The following is a 23,156-nucleotide window of genomic DNA, read 5'->3' on the forward strand; positions in this document are numbered from 1 at the left end:
GAGTTCCTTCATCAGTCTAAAGCCCTCCTCCGTGATTTCTTTTTCAATCTCCAGTTTGTCATCCGCTAGATTCTCCCAATCAGAAGTGATAGCTTCATACCCATGAGTTTTGAAATCTATGTGTTCGGCAAAGCCATCCTCGGGATACTCATCTATTGCCCAGTCGGAGAGGCCATTATCTTTGGCGGCTTCCTCAGCGGCTTCCTCGACACCCGCCGCCATCGTATTCTGCATCAAGAGAACAACTTCTTTGACTCCTGTGCTGGCCAGCGCTGATTGAGTTTTAGGAGGTGGTGGGTGGTCTGCAGCTTCCTCCTCTCCACCTGCACCAGACCCTGAACCAAATTCAAAGTTGGCGGGGACTGTGTTGTAGTCAGCTGGGCTATCTTCCTCAACATCCTCAATCTGGTCAGCTACCTCTGTGACTAACTTTCCCTTGCCTTTATCCTTCTCTGATCTAGAGGCAGGATCTGAGGGAAATTGTGTGGAGTGGTGTCGGGGAGGTCTGCGGGAATTTCTTCTGTACTCCAGACTATGTTCCTCACGAGAAGGAGACCGAATTCGAAGAGGGGATTCACAACACGGTTTTCTTTGGAATTCTCTAAAATGACCTTGTAGTGGAGAAGTGAGTATGTTTGTAGATAACTTCTCTTTCATTTAGATTCCAAGAACCTAGCTCTTAAACCCTCAAACTCTTGTTCTTCGCCCATGCATGTAATTAGTCCGGCTTAGACCTTGGCAAAAAATGAATATTTATTACCATGCACATAGGATTGAGAAATTTCCACCCTTGATCATACCTGACATACATACACACATTTAACATATGAGAAGTATCACATAACTACTAGATAAGTTAGAGTTTTTGGTCTCACGCTACATCCATCGAAAGCATTCTATAGTCAGTCGGCAACGCTTCATAAGATTTCTCATTAATACTATAAGATTTCTCATTAATACTTTTTAATCGGGATCGGTACAAAGTTTTTCAAGGAGAGCTTAGCAATCGCATCAGCTTCTCCATTAAAGTCTCTAGAGATGAAAAAAAAAACTAATTTTTTGAAAAGTAGAAGATAAGATCATGATATCATGGAGAATCTCATGAAGTTCTTTATGAGGAATCTCTGAATTGATGGCTTCGAGTAATTGTGTTTCGCACAATCCATGTTAAGTAACTTCGACAAAATCGACATCACATGTTCCTCATGCGGGCATGATTCGCCAGTTGATCTGAATTTTGATTTTCTTTCGATAAGTATGAGCAATGGATACTATGTCGAATTTCTTGAAGAGCATTTCTTATGTGAAGGGCCGGTCCGGTAAAATTTGGGGCCGAATACGTAAAAAAATTTTGGGGCTTTTTTAAAAAGTAGAAACTGCTAAAAAAATTTTTTTTACTAGTTAATTATGGGGCATTTATAATTTTTATTTAACATTTTTTCTTAATTTTTGGAGATTATTTGCTAATTATAGAATTTTTTGTTAATTATGAGGTATTTTTGCTAATTATGGGGCATTTTTGTTAATTTTGAGGCCTACTTTACTAATTTTGAGGTCTATTTTATTATTTATGGGGTCTCACAAAAAAAAAAAATTCTACACAAAATGGATCTCGGAAATTTGAGGTCCAATACAATTGATTCACCAAAATGTGTGAAGGGCCGGACCTACTTATGTGTTAATAATTGATATTAAGAAACCCCATTTAATCTCTCCGTTCATGTCGTAACTAGATCAGCACAAACTAGAAAATAGCAGAATAGATATTTGGCCAAACTGTAAATTCTCGCGACCCAAAATATTACTCTATGACTTTTTTTTTTTTTTTTTTCCTTCAAACTCCATTTTTATTAAGTTGTCGGAAAGAGACTCTCCCCTAGGAAGAGCCAATCAGGAACCGACTTGTTTACATGGGAAAAGAGACAGTCTCGAGCTCTAGCTTTTTTGGCTAAACAGTCGGCTCGAGTATTAAAATATCGAGGAATAAATCTAATGCTAAAAGAAGGCAAAGAGCCTCTAAGAGACCGAAAAGAAGGTAATTCAGCTGTGCAAAGGTTGGCCTCTCGTCTTGGTGGTCGAGAAGAGATAACAAGTCGGAACAATCGGTGGCGAAAGCTCCAGAAGTATCACCCATCGAGATCATGCACTCCATTGCCCACAACAAGGAGTCGATTTCCGCATGAAGCGGTGAAAGACTTCTTCTCGTACTCTTGAGACCTAGAAGAAAACATGTATTTTGGTTGGTTAAAACCCATCCATGCCCACTCAGATTATCATCCAAATGCCAAGAAGCATCAATCTGACACTCAGGGGTTTGAATGGGGGAAGGTAGACAGGAGTCGGTAGAGAGATGGACTCGACGACATCCTCTTCCTTCCGGGTTTCTTGTTTTCATGCACTTGCCTCTTTCACTGCCAAGGCTAAAGTATCCAATGGCGGTTCCTTAAAATTTTCGAACACAAACCGGTTACGACTTTTTCATATATACCAAAGTATCCATTGAAAAATTACAAATATCTCCTCTTCTATTCCGAATTCTCGGCCCCGCCAAAAGAGAAAATCAAAATTATAAAAAAGGGAGCTCTTAGGGATGATGTGGCCTGAAGTGGGAATAGGCGACAGTGCCCAAATCTGTCTCGAGGGTGGGCAGTCAAACATAATGTGATTTATCGTCTCTTCTTCTCCCCCGCAACGAGGGCATCCTTTATCCGTTCCAATGTGTCTGTAGACCAGTCTTTGGCATGTGGCAACACATCCATATAGACATTACCACGCGAAATGCATAAGCTGCCGCGTAGTTTTAAGCTTCCATACTTGTGCCTGAAGTACCGAGACACCCCCTGATAAGGGGGGTCACAAGTAGGACGAGGCAGAGCTCGCGCGGCCCAATAGCCAGACTTAACTATATAAGTACCAGATGTAGTATGGGACCAGCTAAAACCATCACTCAGATAGGTGCGACTTAGTCGAATCCCTAGTATAAGTGGAATATCAGCTGGGTCTATCAAGGCCTGAAGGCGATCCAATTTCCACATTTTTGTGATTGGATCAATTAGGTCGTTAACGTATAGATGTGGGTCTCTACTGTTAAGAATATTCTTGGCTGGCCTTGCAGGAATAGTGGGTATCCACGGATCTTCCCAAACACGGGTAAGCATGCCTGACCTGATGGTCCTACGAAGTCCCGAGACAAGTAAAGGTTTTGCAGCCATAATACTCCTCCACCAAAGGAGGAACGGTTAGAGGCACCTATATGGAAGGGGTCGCTAAAGCGTAATTATCTACCCCTCAAAACTCTACTTAGTAGGGAGTTTGGATATCTGAGGAGGCGCCATAATTGTTTTGCTAATAACGCAAGATTAAATTCTTTAAGCGTCCTAAAACTAAGGCCGCCCTCACTATATGGGGTTCACAGCTTATCCCAAGTTATCCAGTAAATACCCATGTTCTAAAAATTCCCGCCTAGACCCGATTACTCCCCGCTTAATCGCTAGGCCCACCCTATCCGCCTCGATTAATGACTAATCCCTTAAAGAAATCAGTCACCCGATTACTCTCCGCCTAATCCGATTACTTCCCGCCTAATCCGATTACTTTCCGCTTAATCCGATTATTCCCCGCCTAATCTTACATACTCCGATTATTTTTAGATTGCTAGTATAAAAAAACTTTTTATTTTTTGTTATTCAATCATTTGAATTGGGAGTTTGTAATGTTTTACAATAACTTATGTTCAAATTTTAATAAAAATCATAAATTTGAAATAAAAATCATAAAAATTTGTCTCAAAAAATACATTTTTATGTGTTTACTGCAATTTTGAAAATAATATTAGATTAATATGTTTTAAAAATATTAAAATGACCCTAAAACTAATCCCCGATTAATCCCCGATTTTAATCCGATTTTCCGATTAATCGCTAGGCCCATGCCGAACGCCCGACTAGCGCCTAGCGATTTTTAAAACAAGGGTAAATACCATTACTACGTTCATTGGTTTTCCACCCAAAATTTGCAATAGCACTACTTAAAATATTACTCTATGACTACGTGCAGCATAAAGGCAGCAGAGAGTTAGAAACTGAGAAAGACTAGTGGTGTTCTCCTTTAAATCTTTTTTTATTTTTTGCTTTATGCATGCTTTATTAGTTTATTTGAAATCACTTTCTAATTTGATTTCACATTCTGTCTACTGTCTACAACATCAAACTTTAGCATATTTTTTTTGGCTTTCTTTTTCTTATTTATTAAACAAAATCTAAAGCCTCTTTCTGACAAAATGATTGTATTGTTAATATATATTCAAAGCAGTTAAACAGATATAATCATTTTCCAACAAGAAAAATTAATGTATTGATAGTCGTCCACTTTTATTGTCTATTCCTGTGGATTTGTGGATGTCTTATATTGAAAGTTTTAGTAATGAAAAAGGCAATGTTGCTTTTGTCTTTTTTCACCTAACCAAATAAAAGAAAACAAAGCATTGCATGTTGATAATTACGTCAACCTCGTTTAGTAATAGGACATTTCTTATTTCCTATACCTGTCTACTGATATGTATATGAGTATGAGTGTATGACAATTAGAGAAATATATATAATTTTAATAAAGTGGTAAAATCTGATTATTGTTTAGAAAAAAAGAGGGGACATTAATAAAGAATAAAATAAATGACCAAATAGAAACTGGATCTTTTATTTTGTTTACACAAATTTGATGTTTATTCTTTTCGAATTGGATCTCTATTAGAAACCCTTTTTTCTTAAACAATAATTCCTAAACTTATTTTATCATTCGTTATCGATCTTGTTTGAACTTTGAGTACTAAAATGCACTCATATTGTCCCTTTGGAGTCATCCAATAAAGAATAAATCTTATGGAACTCCTTTTAACAAAAAAAAAAATATTAATCTTAGACCAGGATTAAAGGCAGGTTCTTAAAATTTTCTTAAGCTGGATCTTAGTAATAAATAATTAAAATTAAATCCCAACTAAGCCATTATTGCTAAGAAAGTTTCTTATGTAATCAACAAAAAAAAAGTTAAATATTTTACAAAGGTTCTTAGGTAAGAGGGTTTCTTAGTAATCCCAACTAAGAACCATATTTTACAAATATATTACTTAAATATTCCTAAGATTTATTTCTAAAATACTATGGATAATCATGCTCTAATAAACGTGACGCTGACTGATTTGACTATTATGAGTTTTAGATTTTTTGTTATTTACAAAATTTGCTAAATTAGCTGCTGTTGTAGAAACCTATACATATTGCAATCTTGCATTATTGGTCAATTATATACACGCGGACGCGGTGCTACCGATTACCCATGCTACTTTAGGCCCATATGGACAAAGACCAGATAGACTAACAGCAAAGAACAAGGCGTCAATCACATTCAGTTAATAATAACCCATACTGGGCCTCCAATGGGCCTCCAATATAGGTAACACAATTTTTGAAAGAATTTTGCTAACATTTATTGATTTTCGATTTGTTTGTTTTCCTTTTCCAAAGGAAAAGCAACTTCCATTTATGATTAGGAAATTTGGATGTATGCCCTGTTCTAAAAATTTCCGCCTAATCCGATTACTCCCCGCTTAATCGCTAGGCCCACCCTATCCGCCTCGATTAATGACTAATCCCCTAAAGAAATCAGTTACCTGATTACTCTCCGCTTAATCCGATTACTTCCCGCCTAATCCGATTACTCCCCGCCTAATTTTACATATCCCGATTATTTTTAGATTGCAAGTAGAAAAAACTTTTATTTTTGTTATTCAATCATTTAAATTGGGAGTTTGTGATGTTTTACAATATAACTTATGTTCAAAGTTTAATAAAGATCATAAATTTGTAATAAAACTCATAAAAATTTATCTCAAAATATAGTTTTATGTGTTTACTGCGATAAAAATATTAAAATAACCCTAAAACTAATCTCCGATTAATTCCCGATTTTAATCCGATTTTCCGATTAATCGCTAGGCCCATACCGAGTGCCCGACTAGCGCCTACCAATTTTTCAAACAAAAGATGTATGTATGAAACTAACCTAAAATATATATATATATATATATATATATATATATATACAATGATATTGGATGTCTAAAATATAATAAAACAATTATGTCCTCACAGCCATCATCACTACTCGCTATCGCCCAAAACCACCATCATCAGAACATCCACCGCCAAAATCACCACCACCGGAACCAATGCCACCGCTAGAACCTCCACAGTTGGAATCACCGCCGGAACCACCATCGCCTGAACCACCACTTATAATAATAAGCTATATATCCTTAATATTTTAGTAGAAAAATATTACTTTTGCAAAGAACTTCTAATAATTTTAGAATACATTTTTTACGCAGTTTATTTTTTTTGTTTTTTTTTCTTCAACACGGTTTCATTATTTTATTATCTTAAACTAAGAAATTCTTAACCGAATCCCATAAGTTGTCTTGATTCGAAACCAATCTTGATGATAATCAGTTTTGGTTTAACCTCTTAAAAAAATCAAATTAGAAGAAATAAGGTTCAACTTTTTTTTTATTTTTTTTTATTTTTTTATTATTATTATTATTTTTTTTTTTGCGGTTATATAAGGTTCAACTTTTTCTAGAAGAACCGAGTAAACTGCCACAAGAATCAAGACCACCACATATTTTGTTTTCACCTTAAACGATACAATGATAGTTTTTTATTTCACTACTATATAAATTATTGAAGAATTAAAAATATAGCAAAATAAGAATCAAAACAGGAAGAAACGGATTGTCTTACACTAAAAAAAATAGTTTAGAACTATATTAGTTGAGTTTTGAAGGATCCCAATTTGAGGAAGATACTATATTGTGGAGGTGAATTTCATAATATCATGGCACAACCGATATATATGTGTAAAGTATGAAATTTCATAATCTTTTTACAAATACATTATTCTAAATGAGATATGTTGTAGTTCTAATGTTATAAGAAAATCTACTAGTAAAAGCTACTTAAATTTTGTAACTTGTGACACATTGGTAATAAGAATATTAAATTAAATTTGTAAATATGTTTTGAGTAATAAAGATTTGGATTTAGGTGAAAAAAGAGAAAGAAATCGCAAACTGATGAGCTACATTCTAAATAATTTCAAAGATTAGCACCAAAAGAGACTTGTAGATATAAAAGTTGCAATAGTTGGGACCTAAAACTTGAGAAGCCACTAGAGTAACTTATTTATTAACGTTGTTGTGGCCCTTGAAAAACATTGATATTGGGAGGGGAGCCCTAAAGCTCTTGCTTTCCCTGTCTAATGCAAGGAGGGACCATCCACAAGGAGCATAATCAATTTCATTAGATAAAAATATGGGAAAGTTACTAGATTAACCCAAATTATGAGTTTAATTACTAGAATGTCTCAAAAAATTTAGGGGTTAAATGAGTTATTTTCATGACCATAATACCCTTTCTCTCTTTGTTAGGAATTAAAAAAAAGTCAAAAATACCCTTAAATATATTTAAAAAACGTGGTGAAAATTTTTTTGGAAAAAAAAATATTTGAAAAATCTGCTGGGTTAGTTGTGACAGGTTTATTTACCATGACAGACTTATTTTTTTATGACAGATTTTTTGCGACAGATTATTTTCTCCTACAGACTTACTTAAAATAGGTTACGACAAATATTTAATTTGTAGCAGATTTTTTTCTCACGACAGATTTATTTTATGATGACACCACAGACTTTCGTAATTTTGACAGATTTATTAAAATGTGTGGCAGATTTATTGTTTTAGTGGCGTCAGACTTATATTTTTCGAGAAAAATATGTCATAATGTAGAAGATCTGTTATTAAAAATATAATTACTAGTTTGACTTATTAGTGATAACAGATTTATTTTATGTTATGACAATTTGTTTTTTCTTAACAAAAATCTGGAGTGTGATAGCAGATTTGTTATATAAAAATATAAATTGCTAGAATGACATATACTTACAACCGAAATATTTTATGTTATGACAGATTTTTTTTATATTATGACAGATTTCAGATAGACAATAAAAAAATATGTCGTATGATGACAGTTTTATTGATGAAAATAAAATTTTAATCTGCATAATAAGGTAATGACAGATATATTCTTATCGCGACAGACTTATTTATAATAGATGGTTCATGTGTGGCTGTCTCCTTGTTAGTATATGATAAAAATAATTTTTTCTTCGTTTTATATATTTTTTCTTTTAATTTTTTTTGTATTTTTTTGTTTTATTTTTTTTGTTTTTTTTAAATTTTTTTTGTTATGTTATTTTTTTTCATTTTAATTTTTTGTCGTTTTGTAATTTTTTTTTCTAATTTTTTTTATTTAATTTAGTTATTATATGTTAATTATTTTATTTTAATTGAATTGAAAATAAAATGGGTAGTTGTTTTCTTTTTGTTTTTTATTTTTCTTATTTTTTCAATATATATATATATTTATGGGAGACTCACAAAAATGCCCCTTTTTCAATACCCCTTTTCAAAAAGGGAGACTCACAAAAATGCCCCTTTTTCAATACCCCTTTTCAAAAATGCCCTCGTTTGGATGTCTATTTTTAAAAATACCCCTTTTATGTACAAAATGACTAAATTACCCTTCTTTTAATAAAAGATATCATAAATATATAAGAAAATATAACAAAATTAGGTCCACAAAATACAAAATATTTTTTGGCGGGAAAAGTGATCCCCCAATTTTTCCCGCCAAAACACTTGTAAAAATTTGTAAAACCTTTAAAATACCTTGTAAAATTTTCCCGTAAAATTTTTCCCGCCAAAAAATTTTTTTTGCGGGAAAAGTGATTCCGCAATTTTTTTGGCGTTAAATTTTTGGCGGGAAAATTTTTCCCGCCAAAAATTTACAAGGTATTTTAAAGGTTTTTTACAAGGTATTTATAAGGTTTTACAATGTATTTTAAAAGGTTTTACAACGTATTTACAAGGTATTTATAAGATATTATAAGATTTTACAAGCTATTTTATAAGGTTTTTACAAGTGATAAGGTTTTACAAGATTTTTATAATGGTTTTATCACTTGTAAAAGCCGTATAAAAAACCTTATAAAACTTTATAAGTACCTTGTAAAACCTTTTAAAATACATTGTAAAACCTTACAAAACACTTGTAAATACTTCGTAAAACCTTTAAAATACCTTGTAAATTTTTCCCGCCAAAAATTTTCCCGCCAAAAATTTTCCCGCCAAAAAAATTTCGCCAAAAAAATTGCGGAATTACTTTTCCCGCAATAAAAATTTTTTGGCGGGAAAAATTTTTACGGGAAAATTTTACAAGGTATTTTAAAGGTTTTTTACAAGTGTTTTGGCGGGAAAAATTGAAGGATCACTTTTCCCGCCAAAAAATATTTTGTATTTTGTGGACCTAATTTTGTTTCAAATAAGGGTAAAATAGTCATTAAAAATTAAAAGAGGGCAAACTTAAAAATGGACTCTCAAAGGGGGCATTTTTGAAAAAGGGTATTGAAAAAGGGACATTTTTAACAATTTCTCTATATTTTTTCATTTGTATTTTTTTTTTTTCAATTTTCGTTTTTTTAGTTTTATAATTTTTTTGTATTTTTTAATTTTCTATTTAATTTAATTATTTTATTTTAATAGAACTGAAAATAAAATGGGTATTTGGTCTTTTAACATAAAATTTGTGTTATTCTAGTAGACCACAATATTTGAGTGTTAATCTAGTTATTTTTCTCTAAATTTGAGTCAAACTATGTAATTTTCGGTAAAAATATTAAGCAACTTATATCTTTCAAATACACAAAAAACCCCCAATAGTTGGAAGAGACAGTGGGTTCCCCAAGGCCGTATAGTATAACTCGTCCAGAATCGTAACGTTTTTCGAAAAGATAAAAAAACCTGAAAAATCTGTCCCACACTACAAAATATGACGAAGGTCCACATCTTTTGCCTTTGCCTTGGATTCATACACTTGAGTTTTTTCATGTAAATTATTATATAATCATATATGTATTTAACTTCTATATATTGCACCGAAAAAGCAAGAGAGAATGATATATGGTTCACATGAACTATGTAGGACTAGGAGGTGAATAATTTAGACACATGTGTTCTTAATTTCAGGATCACATGAATTGATATTAAATCAAAGTTCGGTGCTCAGGGATATTACAAAAAAAAAAAAAAAAAAAACAATTTCTATCGGATATCATAATCCGCTTTGATATTTTTTTTGGATATATGGAGTTTTCGATAGTCCAAAAAAGTTTCAGGTTTAGGCAGACTTAAACTTAAGCTTTGTGTGTGGACGACATTTTTGTTTTAACTTGACTGTTGATTTTTTTTTTATTTTTTGGGACGGTCTGTTGATTTGGTCATTTAAGCTACCTTTATATTTATCTTATTGTTATTATGGATCTTATAATCATTTGATATTAGCTGATTCCAAACGATATGATCTCAGCACTAATGATTCGTCAATTTAATTAATTTGTTGTGTTGTTCAATTTACGTGACGTAGTCCACTTTTATATATCCTCTAAGACTCCAGCTCTATACAAAGACACACATACGCATATGCATGTGTCATGTGTTTGTGTGTGTATGTTGCGTATCTTAATATATTAGCTAAAATATAACCTTTTTTTAGTTTCATAATATTTTTGGGAAATTTTTTACAAAATTTATAATATAATTTAAAAAAATACGTCGAATGATTGAAGAAAATAACGATGTTTCCGAACGTAACATAATGATCTACTCGTAATCAATTAATAGAAAAACATTTTATCAAAAAAGTAAATAAAAAAAGATAGTAAAAATAAAATAGTAAAACTTGCCAACTATAGAATTGAACAAAAGTAAAACAAATAAAAAAATAAAAAAAAAAGCAACTGTCACCATGTTAGGGTAAAGACAGCTTATATATCTTTCTCCATTGGTCTTTTTTACTTTGTTTGGTGGATATAAAACGCTAAAAACACGGAAAACAGAATTATTGTTTGACCCTTTTTGGATTTTATCTGACTTTACACATCAATTTTTTTTTTTTAATCTCACCTCTATCTCTGCGTAATTTGTCTTTTTTTTTTTTTTTTTTGTCAAAGGTAATTTGTCTTTTCCTAATGCATCGGATAGAGATAGATTCTTCTGAGTTCTTGCCTGGTTCAGGTACTTTCTATTCATTTCTTAAAACGTGTTTTTTTTGGATGAACCATTAACCAAAGTTTGATTATCAAACGATCCATACGTATAAGTTTGATAATTATTGCTTTTGACCAATAAAACGATAAACTGATCATAACATGCTTGATAGAATCGATTTCGAATCATATTATTGCAAAAATCCATATTTTATATTTGCGATGTTTGAATCTACGTGCCTAAGATTCAATACTAATCATTACGTTCAAGCATCTCGATATGGTTTAGATATAAAGATCATGGTGATGATCTTTTATGGCTTCGTAATGAGTTGTAGGCAAATCATCTTACCAAATAATTTAGATCCATTAAATACGCTTCTATGCATACGCATATGTCATGTTTGTAAGTTCAAATTCGGGAATAATCTTACGAATTTTATTAATTTAAAATTTTGTTTGTTTTATGCATGCATGAGTCATGTGTATTATATAATATGGAGAAAATGCAAAGGAGATGTAAAAAATATATAGAGAAAATGCGAAGGAAACTTCCAAATAACAAAACCAAAATAGACTATATATCAACTGTATAAAAGCTTCCGATCTAGTTAAAATTTTCAATATGCATGATCTTTAGTTCTAACCCTCAACGTCGATACCATTTGTTTTTCTCCTTATAGAACATTTTTTTTTTTTATCATTTTGGGGTTGGTTACAATCTATAAATGGTACACAAAGTTAAATATACAATTTTCCGAGAAAAAAATCTATTTTAATTTCTACGATTTATAAAAGAGTTGTTAATTTTGAAGAATTAGAGGTTTTGGAACTAGAGAAGATCAAGATTTGAAGTTTTTGCTTGTATAGTAATTAAGCTTGATTTCTATTAATCTAGAGTTACGCCATGTAGGTTATACGAGTTCGATTTGACTTTGGATTTTTGTTTATTGTTAATGGTGTTTTGAGGTGAGATGTTCGATTTGGTTTTAAATTCTAACAAGGCTTAACCAATAGTAGTATAATCTCAATATTTGAATACTTTTTCGTCTAACTCTATCTAAAACAACATTGTTTTAATTCCCAAAATTAAATGATTGTTATTGTCGAAAATTAAATTAAGGGTTTTTATTCAAACTGAGGAGTTTTTCAGTAACTTTTATATTTCAAAGGTTGATTCTATATTGTTTTGGTTTTTATTAGAGGTTCTTTTTTTTTTTTTTTCCATATTTCCTATGTGTGTATAGGACATTATTTTTTTTTTTATAAATTAATGTCTTTTGGTTTGCTTCTTAAAATTAACTTGATTTATAGTATTAAAACATAGGTGACCAAAATAATTGTGGCATACGTGTTGCATTTGAAGTGGATCTAATCATCTCCATCCCATAACTTGAATCATTGATATTTGGGGTCTACCATTGATATATAATATTCTATCAAATTTTTCTTAAGAACTTGTAAATTACTTTTCAGCCATAATTTGACGTAGTCAACAGGTACAGCATTTTATAACGTATCCAGAATCCCAGATAGTACCTGTCCTGATAAACTTTTTTTTCAGGATCTCATGATATTTTCTTAAAATACAATAGTTTAGTGATTTTAATATCATAAAAATTAGCCAAAAAAACAATATCATAAATATCATAATAATTTTTTCTTCTTATAATAAACTAATAATATCAATATACAACACTTTTTCCAGTAATTATTTTAAATAAAAATTAGAAAGAAAAAAAATCAATATATTTCCTCCATGTTACTCTTCTATATCCCCTTTACAAAATTATATGTATGAACTAGTTTTAGTTTTTTTTTTTCCTTTTTTAAGTAGAGCCCATTAACTAACATTAGGTGTCCGTATATTTGCATTATAATTTATAAACAGTTAAACACGTGTAGAAACCTGGCACTGAAGTCTGATGAATGTATCCATTTATTCACAACCACCACCATACCCTAGCTTATAAACTTCTTTAAGATAATGTCTAAATTAACATTTCTCAAAAGAAATATTCACATCATTTTAAGTCAAATCAGCAATTCCAACAACAAATTAGACTCGTTCTAACGTTTTTCATTTAGCCAAAAAAAAGATATACATCATTTATACATATAATTCGTCCTTATCAAAAATTAATAATAAAAAAAGTACTTATACATCATTACTTACGTAATTGTTTGTATTTGTAGTTTCCGATAAAAATTTTTTTTTTATAGTTTCCGATACTTTCTATGTAACGGGTTTCTAAAATATGAATAAATTAAAATAGATGTAGAATAAAAAGAACTAGTAATAATAGAGGATTGAATTGGTTTCTATAGGGTCAAAACAACATTTACATAAATATGGAAAGAAATGTATTATTTAGTTTCAACGTGAACACGCAGCTTATGCTACTCCTCCAATGATACGGGTCTCGAAATACTCAAAACTGTGGCATGTCTCAATTCCATAAATTATAGTTTAATCATTCTGCTTCTGTAAGTTTATATATAAATATGTATATACTCAACGTAAATCTTTGCTTACCTCGTATATTTTCTCTCTTCTCAGGCTTATTAATTCTCTGCAGATAAACTGCAGAAGAAGAAGCAGCCAAAGCAGAAGAAGATCCGAGCTTGAGCCATAATAATCCCTTACTATATAGAATCACAAAGAAAAAATGGGATTCTGGTCGTTGTTGGAGGTGGCTTCTATGCCGGTTATTCAAGTTCTTGTCATGAGTCTTGTGGGAGCTTTCTTGGCCTCTGATCGTTGCAAGCTCTTCCCTGTTGAAGCCCGTAATTCCATGAACAAGGTAAATCAATTCATCAATCATTCTTGAATCTTTGAACAATCAAGATTTGTTTTAATGAACTCAAATTTTGTTTAGGTGGTGTTTGTACTATTTGCACCGGCTCTCATGTTTGCCAATCTAGCTCAGACGGTGACACTTGAAGACATTATCTCATGGTAAGAATTTTCCTATCATTTTTTTACCCTTGTTTAGATCATGGTAACTTAGTAAAAACGGTGAAAAATATATATTTTTTTTTAATGTGAAATTAAAGGTGGTTTATGCCGGTGAACATGGGACTTACATTTCTAATCGGAGGACTTCTTGGGTGGATGGTTGTTAAGATTTTGAAACCACCTCCTTATCTTGAAGGTCTTATTGTTGCAACTTGTTCTGCAGGTAATGCCACCAATTATTTGGACCCTCCCTGTCCGGCTGTCCCTGTGAACGTCATCATCATAGTACATGTATTATGTTACATATATCTTTGTTTTGTTCTCATGGAGAAACTCAATTTTGCTTAATAGGAAATATGGGGAACCTACCAATCATACTTGTCCCAGCAATCTGCGACGAGGACAAGAGTCCGTTTGGTAACCGAAGTGTATGTAGAACCGTCGGGCTCTCTTACGCGTCTTTCTCCATGGCGGTATGTAATGTTAACGTTATAAAGGTATCTTCGTATGAGATGAGGAAAAAAGAGAAGCAAAATTGAATTTTATACTGGTAATTGTGCAGCTAGGGGGTTTCTACATATGGACATACACATTTCGGTTGATAAAAGGGTCCGCAATGAGAATTCAAGCCATAGAAGAATCTGAGAGAACAGCAATTAAATCATCCAATAGCGACTTAGAGGCTGATCATAAGACCCATCTCCTCGGTGCACCCGAAGATAAGGAAAACAAAGTGGTAAAGGAAGAGACAGGGTTTTGGAGGAAAGTAGTAGACTTCCTCCATGAGATATTGGAGGAACTTCTCGCACCACCTACACTTGGTGCAGTAAGTTCATTTTACCGACTAGCAATGAGGAATATACTAAGAGTGAATGAATAGTTAATGTGACATGATTGATGCTTTCAGATTATCGGTTTCATCTTCGGTGCAGTTAGATGGCTCAGAAATCTTATCATAGGTGATGATGCTCCTTTACGAATAGTACAAAGCACTGCAAAACTTCTTGGGTAGTTACCACAATCTTGTCATGAATTACCTCCTGACCATTTGCATCTTAAGTCACTAACTTAACTGATTATGCAGAGATGGGACCATTCCTTGTATGACTATTATACTAGGGGGCAACCTCATTCAAGGTAAATCCCTCAATACACAACTCAGATTTCACTATCAATCAAAATAATAAAAAAACTTGCCAACTTACTGTGGTTCAAATCGACCAGGATTACGTTCTTCGGCAGTCAAACCAGTGGTTGTACTTGGAATAGTCTGTGTTCGGTACATAATTATGCCAATTATCGGTATAGGCATTGTACTAACAGCTGCAAATCTCGGATTTCTTCCAGCGGATCCTTTGTTTCAGTATGTTTTGATGCTTCAGTTCACCCTCCCACCTGCCATGAATATCGGTTAGTCATAAATCATCAACTGAGTTCATACAAGAAAAATTAAAAGAACAATATTAACGAGGAAAGACAAATTGAAACCTACAGGTACCATGACACAGCTGTACAATGTTGCGCAAGACGAGTGCTCAGTGCTCATGCTTTGGACCTACTTGGTCGCGATACTGGCCCTCACTGTATGGTCCACCATCTTCCTTCACTTGTTAGTTTAAAGAACCTGCAACTCTATGAGAACAAGAAGATTCTTTCTCTCTACTACTACAGAGACCATGAGGAAAACAGATGCCAAATATCTGTGAAGGGATCTTACCATTCTTTTTGTCTATCACATAAAATTTGATTGTAACTTGATAGATTTTTCTGGTTGCATGTGTACCTTTCTGCAAATCTTCATTTTTCTCCATATCCCCATTTGTAAAACGCAAATATTGTATCAAGTATTACATCAAGTTAATGAAAAAGCATATTGGATCAAAAGTGATGCACCTCCCAAAACTCGCATCCATCTATAGATAATGAAATGATGATACAATGTCTTTGACTTCGACAATGAACGCAAAGAGGAAAACAAACATAAAACCACCTGAACTCTTGACATCGGTGCACAAGTGAAAGTGAAACTACAAGGTTGAAGAGTTTTACAAGAGAGAGAGTTGGAGTTTCGGTCGATTAGGCTGAGGCTCTACTACCTCCATGTGAATCTTCACTGTTTGCAAGACGCTGTAAGATAAACTTCCATCCATCTTAACAATCTTCTGCTTCTCCTCATCTACATACCAATCACCAGCTCCTTTCTCTCCCTTTCCAGTTAAGTAAACAGGGCCTTCGATTCCATACCTGCATAACGTTTCCAGTGTAAGAAAAAACAGAAGGTGCTAAAAGAAAAAAAAAAAAAATTAGCCAATCCTTTGGTTGGGTACTCTTTCTACTAAAATTTCTAATTGCAAAACGGTTTTTGTGTCTTGAGTTAAATCTTTATACAATCGGCTAAAAACAATCGGCTACACTTGCTACAAATGCTATGAACTTTATATTATGATAGTGAAATAAGCAAAGAATAGAGAACGTACTTCGGGACAAATACTATAAAACCATTGGATCTTATCTTCACAACTCTCGCCTCTGCATCTGTGGGTCTGCAACATAAAACACAAAGTTTCTCTTAGTCTTTACCAGTCCTTACCTTTAGAATCAAGTAAGATTCTGGAAAAATAGATGATCAATACCGGTTTCTGAAGTAGATGAGAGTGTGAAGCTCTACTGAAGCTCGACTTGCCATCTGGGCATTCCTATGCCGATAGTTCAAATCTGAAACAAGTCAATTAGTTAGAATACTTAAACTCCAGTGCATTAGTAAAAGTATGAACAGTTGAATTCTCCTTATCTCTCAGCTATATATGACAAAACAAGACCTTAAGTTCCAAAACACATCAGGAAGGGACAAAAGACTCGTATGTTTACAAAAAATTTCAGAACACTCAAAATGCTCAAAAATAATAAACCCTTGTTATAAACCACAGGGGGTAAGCGAACTCTTACTATCAGCAACACTAGTAAGTTGAGGTCTATCTTGGAACACTGTTGGAAGCTTGTATATTCCAAGTGAAGCGGCAAGTAACCTGTGCACAAAGACATCTAGAACCAGGGAAAGAAGCAAGGTTATAGCATCTAGCAGGCGAAAAAACGAGAAGACAGAGCAATTAGCAGTTACCGGCATATCTCCGGATAGGGGATGTAAAATGAGTATACAGGGGTGCAGCAAGCCCATAATGATGATATTCTGGAGGAGTGAGATCCCCACTACAGAAGTACACAGCCTGAGTAGTCATACATTTAAAATGTTAAATATGGCGATATCCTGTGAATATCACCAGCAATTTAACTACTCAGTCATCACGGAAGCATTACCTGTGTCATGCACCTAGTTGCCAATATCCTGATCAGCTTGTTGAAATATGGATCCTCACCCTGATGAATTAGCATTTTGTTAAGATTGGGCGAAGAAAACGAAAGCAATTTGAAACAAGGAAGTAAGTTACTTAGATAGTATAGCATTCAACTTCCACTTAAAAGTGCCAATTGCATTTAATTATGAGTAGAATGAAACCAAGGATGTACTCAAAATGGCAAACAGTGGCTGCGATAAAGACAGTGCAGACAAAAAGAAATACTCACCACAGCTCGGTCCAGTGAATCAGCCAAAGCTTTAGATGAAGAGACATCTAAGGTCAATCCAATAGCAGCAGCAGTACGCAGCAGTGGTTCAAGCATTTCTCTTGTTGGAGTAGGATGACGCCTGCATGAAGAACGAAATCAGAGATATGATGAACTACTATTGATAATAAAAGTGAACAGAAAATCAAATAATTGCCTGTAAGAACTAAAACCGTACTCAACAGCTACTTGGATCCCATAATATTCATTCTGCTAAATATGCACAAAATTATCTAATCTAACCACTTATGGCCAAATTTCACGAAGAAGACAATGGTAAACAATTCATGTAACCAGTATAGCAGTATAGGCATCTTTAGCAACAATTGAAAGCTAATTTGTCACATCTCGGAAAAAATTGAAATCAGTTTTACGCAGAGAAACCATTCAACACATACAGAATGATTGCTATCTTTGAGAAACACACCACCAATGTAAGAGAAAGCCATTAAACCTTCAAGAACTATCGCAAACTTTACCTTAATAGTGAACAAGAAGGGAATAGTTTAAGGATTTGTCCAGCCACTGAAACATTTGCAGCAAGCATGAATTCCTCAACCATTTGATTTGCTTCACGAATCTGATACATGCCTGTGCAAAACACAAGAGTCACGGTGATGAATGACAAACAAATGAATAAGTTGAATACATCTTTCAAAGAGATAGAGGCGATTGTACTTCATGAGTGTTTGGGTGACAGAGACTAAAGAATATATCGTTCATGTTCATCAAGAAGAAGCAAATTTTGCTCAGAAAACATACCAATGTCGAGAGGATCATGCGTCTCGGTGTCAATCTGAAATTTGACTTCAGCAGAAGCAAGAGTTAAGGCTCCCCTATCGATACGCCTTTGCCTCATTATCTACAGGTTTCAAGAGCAAAAAACAGGTCAGAATATTGTGTTCTTTCTATGATTCCAGGAACATATGACAACATCTGAGAGGAGGTGTCTTAAACCTTTGCCAAAGTATTCATGTTCCTCAGATCTGTAGTCAGGGAGTCTGTCAATCGGCTGCCAGAAAATAGTTACACTTGTCAATCTTGGGCATAATGTAAAGATGGAATCTGAAACAACTCTAAAATTCAGAATAATATAAAATTAAATTCATGAATACATTAATAGATAGGTTAATTTTGTGAATAAGAAGTGCAATAATTTTCTAACAATTATTGTCACCATTTTTCCCACTGTCAAATGACTAGAGAGCATGAAATGTAAGAATTTTACAGTAGTAGCAAAGGTAAGCTGCTAAACAAACAAGCCACTGACCCTCTAACTCTATGGTAAAAAAATGTACCTGTCATCCATCCGAGCCTGAGCTTCAACATAAGACAATGCTGCAGAAGACTTGATTATACTCTTTGTGAATCTCGTTGAGATAATCTCAGCGTCAGGGCTCATTTCCTAAATATATGAATTAAGCTTAAGCTAACCATTTACCAATTTGCTAAAATATGCCTCGTAGTGACAATTGAAAATGGATAAATCATACCCAAATAACCGAGAATGCAAGCCTTTCCACATCAGCTCTAAGCGAGCAAATATCTGCAAGTAAAACCATGTTTAGTGCATTGGAATTCCAACAGAAAAGGAATGTATTCTGTACGAAGAGATATTACCTTCAGTTAAAGGCTTGGGAAGCATGTCAATACGACGCTCAACAAGGTAGACAGATGTGCCTCTTTTTGATGCCTCATCATCCAAAGGAGTACCAGGGTGAACAAAATTTGTTACATCAGCAATGTCTAAAATCATGGTCAAGGATATGCATCATAAATTCACTCCCTGGATATGAAGAGAGAATACAACGGAACTAGCTAAAATTTCTGAAAGAGACTAAATACTAGAAGACATAACACCGATCACCTAAAATGCACTTTTGGCACAAGATAATTATGATAAAATCATACTATGAAGCAAAACGGTAACACACCACAAAGTGATTTGTAACTCATTGACTCTTGAAATGTCCTAAATTGAAAGCTCAGTCATATTTAAATGAGACTCTGTGGACTCTAGGATACGGACTCCAAGTTCAAAGTTCCCGTTTGGAAGCGATGTACAGTGTAGTGCATCATCAATATCCTTGCAACCTGTTAGCAACACAAACAAGTTAATCTGCTTGTACACAACTATCGGCAGATTCTGGAAGAAATTAAAATTGGCTAAAATCATATACTATCAAATGAGTAGAGAGCTTTAGGTACATACCCGGAGGGTCCACACTAAAGACAAGCAAATGTCGTAAGTCTTGCCTAATAGGATTGGATACGTCTTCAGGAGATACAGACCAGGGTAAGGGTGGCAAGCATGCCAGAACTTGAGAAGAGAATGGCGAGTAGTCAACATCATTCTCTATCAATACAACCTGCAGCATCCACAAATAAGAGTATTGATGTTATTTCCAATTATCTATGTCAGTTACTTCCCTGGAAAAAGAAACCAATATACTTGTCCAACTCTCGCCCTCCCACCTCCTACTAGAACAGAGCCCAGTAATTTAATATAATGCCCTTACCTCTGTTTCAGTTTCCCTGTCACCTATTTTGCCGATTGGTCGTACATAATGACCAGAAGGATATCGAGATTGACGGTCCCAAGAATCAACTGCCACTACTATCCTCATATCCAAAAGGTTCTGCAGCTGTCGAGTATTAATGCGAATCTTGGGAATTCTGCGATCTTTAGAGACAAATAAAGCATGCGCCGTTCCACCACTACCAGCCGGTAGTGACATTGGTTCAAGAGATCCACAATAGCTGCATGATACCAAGCAAATTAGGAACCGTCATCCAGAAACCATGGCTTGAAACAGACTCTCAGAGTAAGAAAAAAGCAAAGCATAATTGCACAGACAAAAGACACTGAAGTCAAGAGAAGTAAAGATAATTGTCAATTCATATATGTAGTCACCAGAGACAGGCATCTCTACGGAGAATATATGAACATGTCTGTTAAAATAATCTCATAGGATGCATCAATGTCTCATTAAGAAAATACCAGCAAGAAGATAGGGTTAATCAAGTAATGAACTCACGAGTGCCAATTTCTACGGATAACACCGACTACACGACCCGATGGACGAGCAGGGGTAGCATTTTTATCCCCAGAAGTTTCCTGGGATAAATTTGAGGTTCTAGGAGCATCATCAGCACTGTTGGGAGCCAAATGAACAGTATCGTCCTCTTCATCATCTGCATTTGAAAGAAAGATAAGTTTAACACAAGTTCATGCAAGCAGATAACTAGTTTGAAATACATGAAGATATTAAAAGAAACCTTCTTCAGCTATAGATAATGCCTTTTCCTCTTGCCATTGATCGCGAGGCAAGAGTTCGACCGCAACAATATCACCATCGAAAGCCCTGTTCATGTTGCTGCGCCCATAGATAATTATTTCTTCGCCAATGCTCTCACTTCCAACATACGCTTCGAAAGGATTGAAACGATTGACACGGAGTTTTCCTTGATGATATATTCCACGGTGTAAGCCAGCAGTAATCTCAGACATGGGCTTATGCTGCAAGCAGGAAAAAGAACAAAATTGGAGATAAGAGTTGTTTGATAGCAGTATCAAGTTACCCAAATCTGAGATTATAAAACAAATATGTTATCTTCATTACCTCTTGGTATATAAGTTTCCTCTTCGAAGGTCTAGAATCATCTGCATCTTCCATAGTTACGTCTTCATTGGTTGGTTGGGCAAGCAGATCCAGCAATTCAGGTTGTCCAATTGATTTAACATAAGCCTCAACTGATAACATTCATTGATAAACTTCAACATCATGTTTGGCAAAACCGAGCTTCAATATCTGGAATGCTGGAAAGTAAGCTTCTGTGAAAACTAAAGATGATTTACATACTTGTCTCTGCAGATATTCCCTCTTCAGTGGCCTTCCTTTTATTTTCCCTGTCATTAGTTACAAGTAACACCTGAGATGTATCCCCTAGATGCTTCTGGTACCATAGCGTAGCGACGCGAATAGCTGAATTCCAAAGAAATAATACATAATGACAATATAAAGAAATTTTATAAACAGGTGCATACCAAGAGAAGTATGTAAATTGATACATCATCAAGGAAGTAACGATATGTTAGCAAAGGAAGAAGGAGATTAAATAGTAAATAAAACCTCTATCGTTGTGGTCATTGGCACTCTCTTTCTCCATGGCCTGCACATAAGTATCCCTGTGGAGAGTTAAGCAAAGACGAGAAAACAACGATAAGAACACGGAGAAAAGCGTTTATATAGCTTATTAAGTTCCAGTAATGAGAGAAATTAATCAATATAACCAAACAGCATTTCCCAAATCATTGAATTCTTTATCTATATCCTTTTGTCCACCTAAAATCTGGTTAATCTAAAAGCTAGAAGTTCCAACAAGGTCTTACTTGTGGACATGATTGGAAAAAACATAGAACTGTCTGGTTGGATTGCTGCAGAGAGCTCTAATTCTGTTGTAAACAGATCTATTCCTGTTCTTAACCTCATCCAGCACCACAGACAGAACAACAACACTGTCTATAGCTTGATTTTCCAACAAATCAATCTACAAAAAACAGAAACAATTACATAAATAATATCCACAAGCTCAAAAATGTTTAGCTTATATAATCAAAACAAAGGAAAATTACTTGGTGAAGAACGACGTTGGTATCAACAACAAGAATCTTAGGGGAAGACAAACGAGCAGCTGAAGAATCACAAGACTTGCAAGAAAAAGCTCCACAGTATATGTCATCTCTTAGATAAACCTCTCTTACTTGCTGTCGCAGACAAAGAGTACAACAAAGTTATAATAACGATCAAAAACTCGAATGGAAAAAGAAGTATAGAGAGATTGAAGAGAGACCTTTTGGATTCTTCCTCCTCTGGTTTTCTTATTGAAAACTTTGCTCTGCAACATCTTCAATTTCTTGCTGGAAAAATTTCGAGTTCGCCGGTGAAGAAGTTTTCAGTCGTCAGAACGGAGACGGGAAGCTTTTTTAAAGTCTTAAAACCTAAGCCAAAGTGACTCCTAAATTTTCAATTTCAAGCTCCTTATTCGTTCCTTGTAAACGAAACGACGACGGTTTAAACCGGTTTGGTTACCTTTTTTCTCTGACCGGCTCAATCTGATCAAACCGAAGTAAACACAGCAACACAGCAAGCAATTTTAAAAGACCTTCTGCGGTTGCGGCAGCGGCGGCGGCAGCGGTAGCGGCGTCTAAACGAACACAAAACCTGCAGCAGAGGCAGCGGTTGCCGCAGCGTCGGCGGCGACAAAACGAACAACAACCTGCGGTAGTGTTTGCCGGCGCCGCTGCCGCTGCCGCCTGCGGCGATGAAACGAACAGACTACTTATTGGCTCGGCTCGGCCGAATTAGTTTAGTTGGGCAGTACGGTGGGGCCCACGAAGATCCTAAAACCGCAGCC

At 34.4% G+C, this 23,156-nt stretch overlaps 2 protein-coding genes across 3 annotated transcripts; one reads left to right on the top strand and one right to left on the bottom strand.

Annotated features, from left to right (window-relative positions):
• Positions 1–13,498: 13,498 nt before the first annotated feature.
• On the top strand, positions 13,499–16,001 carry LOC9322183 (protein PIN-LIKES 5). Of its 2 annotated transcripts, none has more exons than XM_021033604.1 (10): positions 13,499–13,645; positions 13,719–13,962; positions 14,038–14,117; positions 14,216–14,340; positions 14,469–14,590; positions 14,680–14,943; positions 15,025–15,125; positions 15,202–15,254; positions 15,342–15,527; positions 15,612–16,001. In XM_021033604.1, exons 2-10 carry the CDS (start codon positions 13,828–13,830, stop codon positions 15,734–15,736), a joined length of 1,191 nt encoding a protein of 396 aa, XP_020889263.1. In that variant the 5' UTR covers positions 13,499–13,645; positions 13,719–13,827; the 3' UTR covers positions 15,737–16,001. The 2 variants fall into 2 exon arrangements, with proteins under 2 accessions (XP_020889263.1, XP_020889264.1); XM_021033605.1 differs by having other exon boundaries at positions 13,738–13,962.
• On the bottom strand, positions 15,998–22,791 carry LOC9320130 (exosome complex exonuclease RRP44 homolog A). Its single transcript, XM_021033595.1, has 24 exons — positions 22,593–22,791; positions 22,375–22,506; positions 22,132–22,289; positions 21,872–21,927; positions 21,602–21,724; positions 21,362–21,492; positions 21,018–21,258; positions 20,777–20,933; positions 20,258–20,498; positions 19,951–20,107; positions 19,764–19,832; positions 19,359–19,484; positions 19,232–19,284; positions 19,037–19,143; positions 18,696–18,750; positions 18,501–18,600; positions 18,218–18,329; positions 17,700–17,820; positions 17,433–17,492; positions 17,236–17,341; positions 17,064–17,159; positions 16,751–16,832; positions 16,595–16,660; positions 15,998–16,361 (listed from the first exon to the last, which is right to left on the bottom strand). The coding sequence occupies exons 1-24, from the start codon at positions 22,644–22,646 to the stop codon at positions 16,163–16,165; spliced, it is 2,802 nt and encodes a 933-aa protein (XP_020889254.1). The 5' UTR covers positions 22,647–22,791; the 3' UTR covers positions 15,998–16,162.
• Between the last annotated feature and the right edge of the window lie 365 nt (positions 22,792–23,156).

The sequence above is a fragment of the Arabidopsis lyrata genome, assembly GCF_000004255.2.
Source record: "Arabidopsis lyrata subsp. lyrata unplaced genomic scaffold ARALYscaffold_3, whole genome shotgun sequence".
In the NCBI taxonomy this organism is placed as follows: Eukaryota; Viridiplantae; Streptophyta; class Magnoliopsida; order Brassicales; family Brassicaceae; genus Arabidopsis; species Arabidopsis lyrata.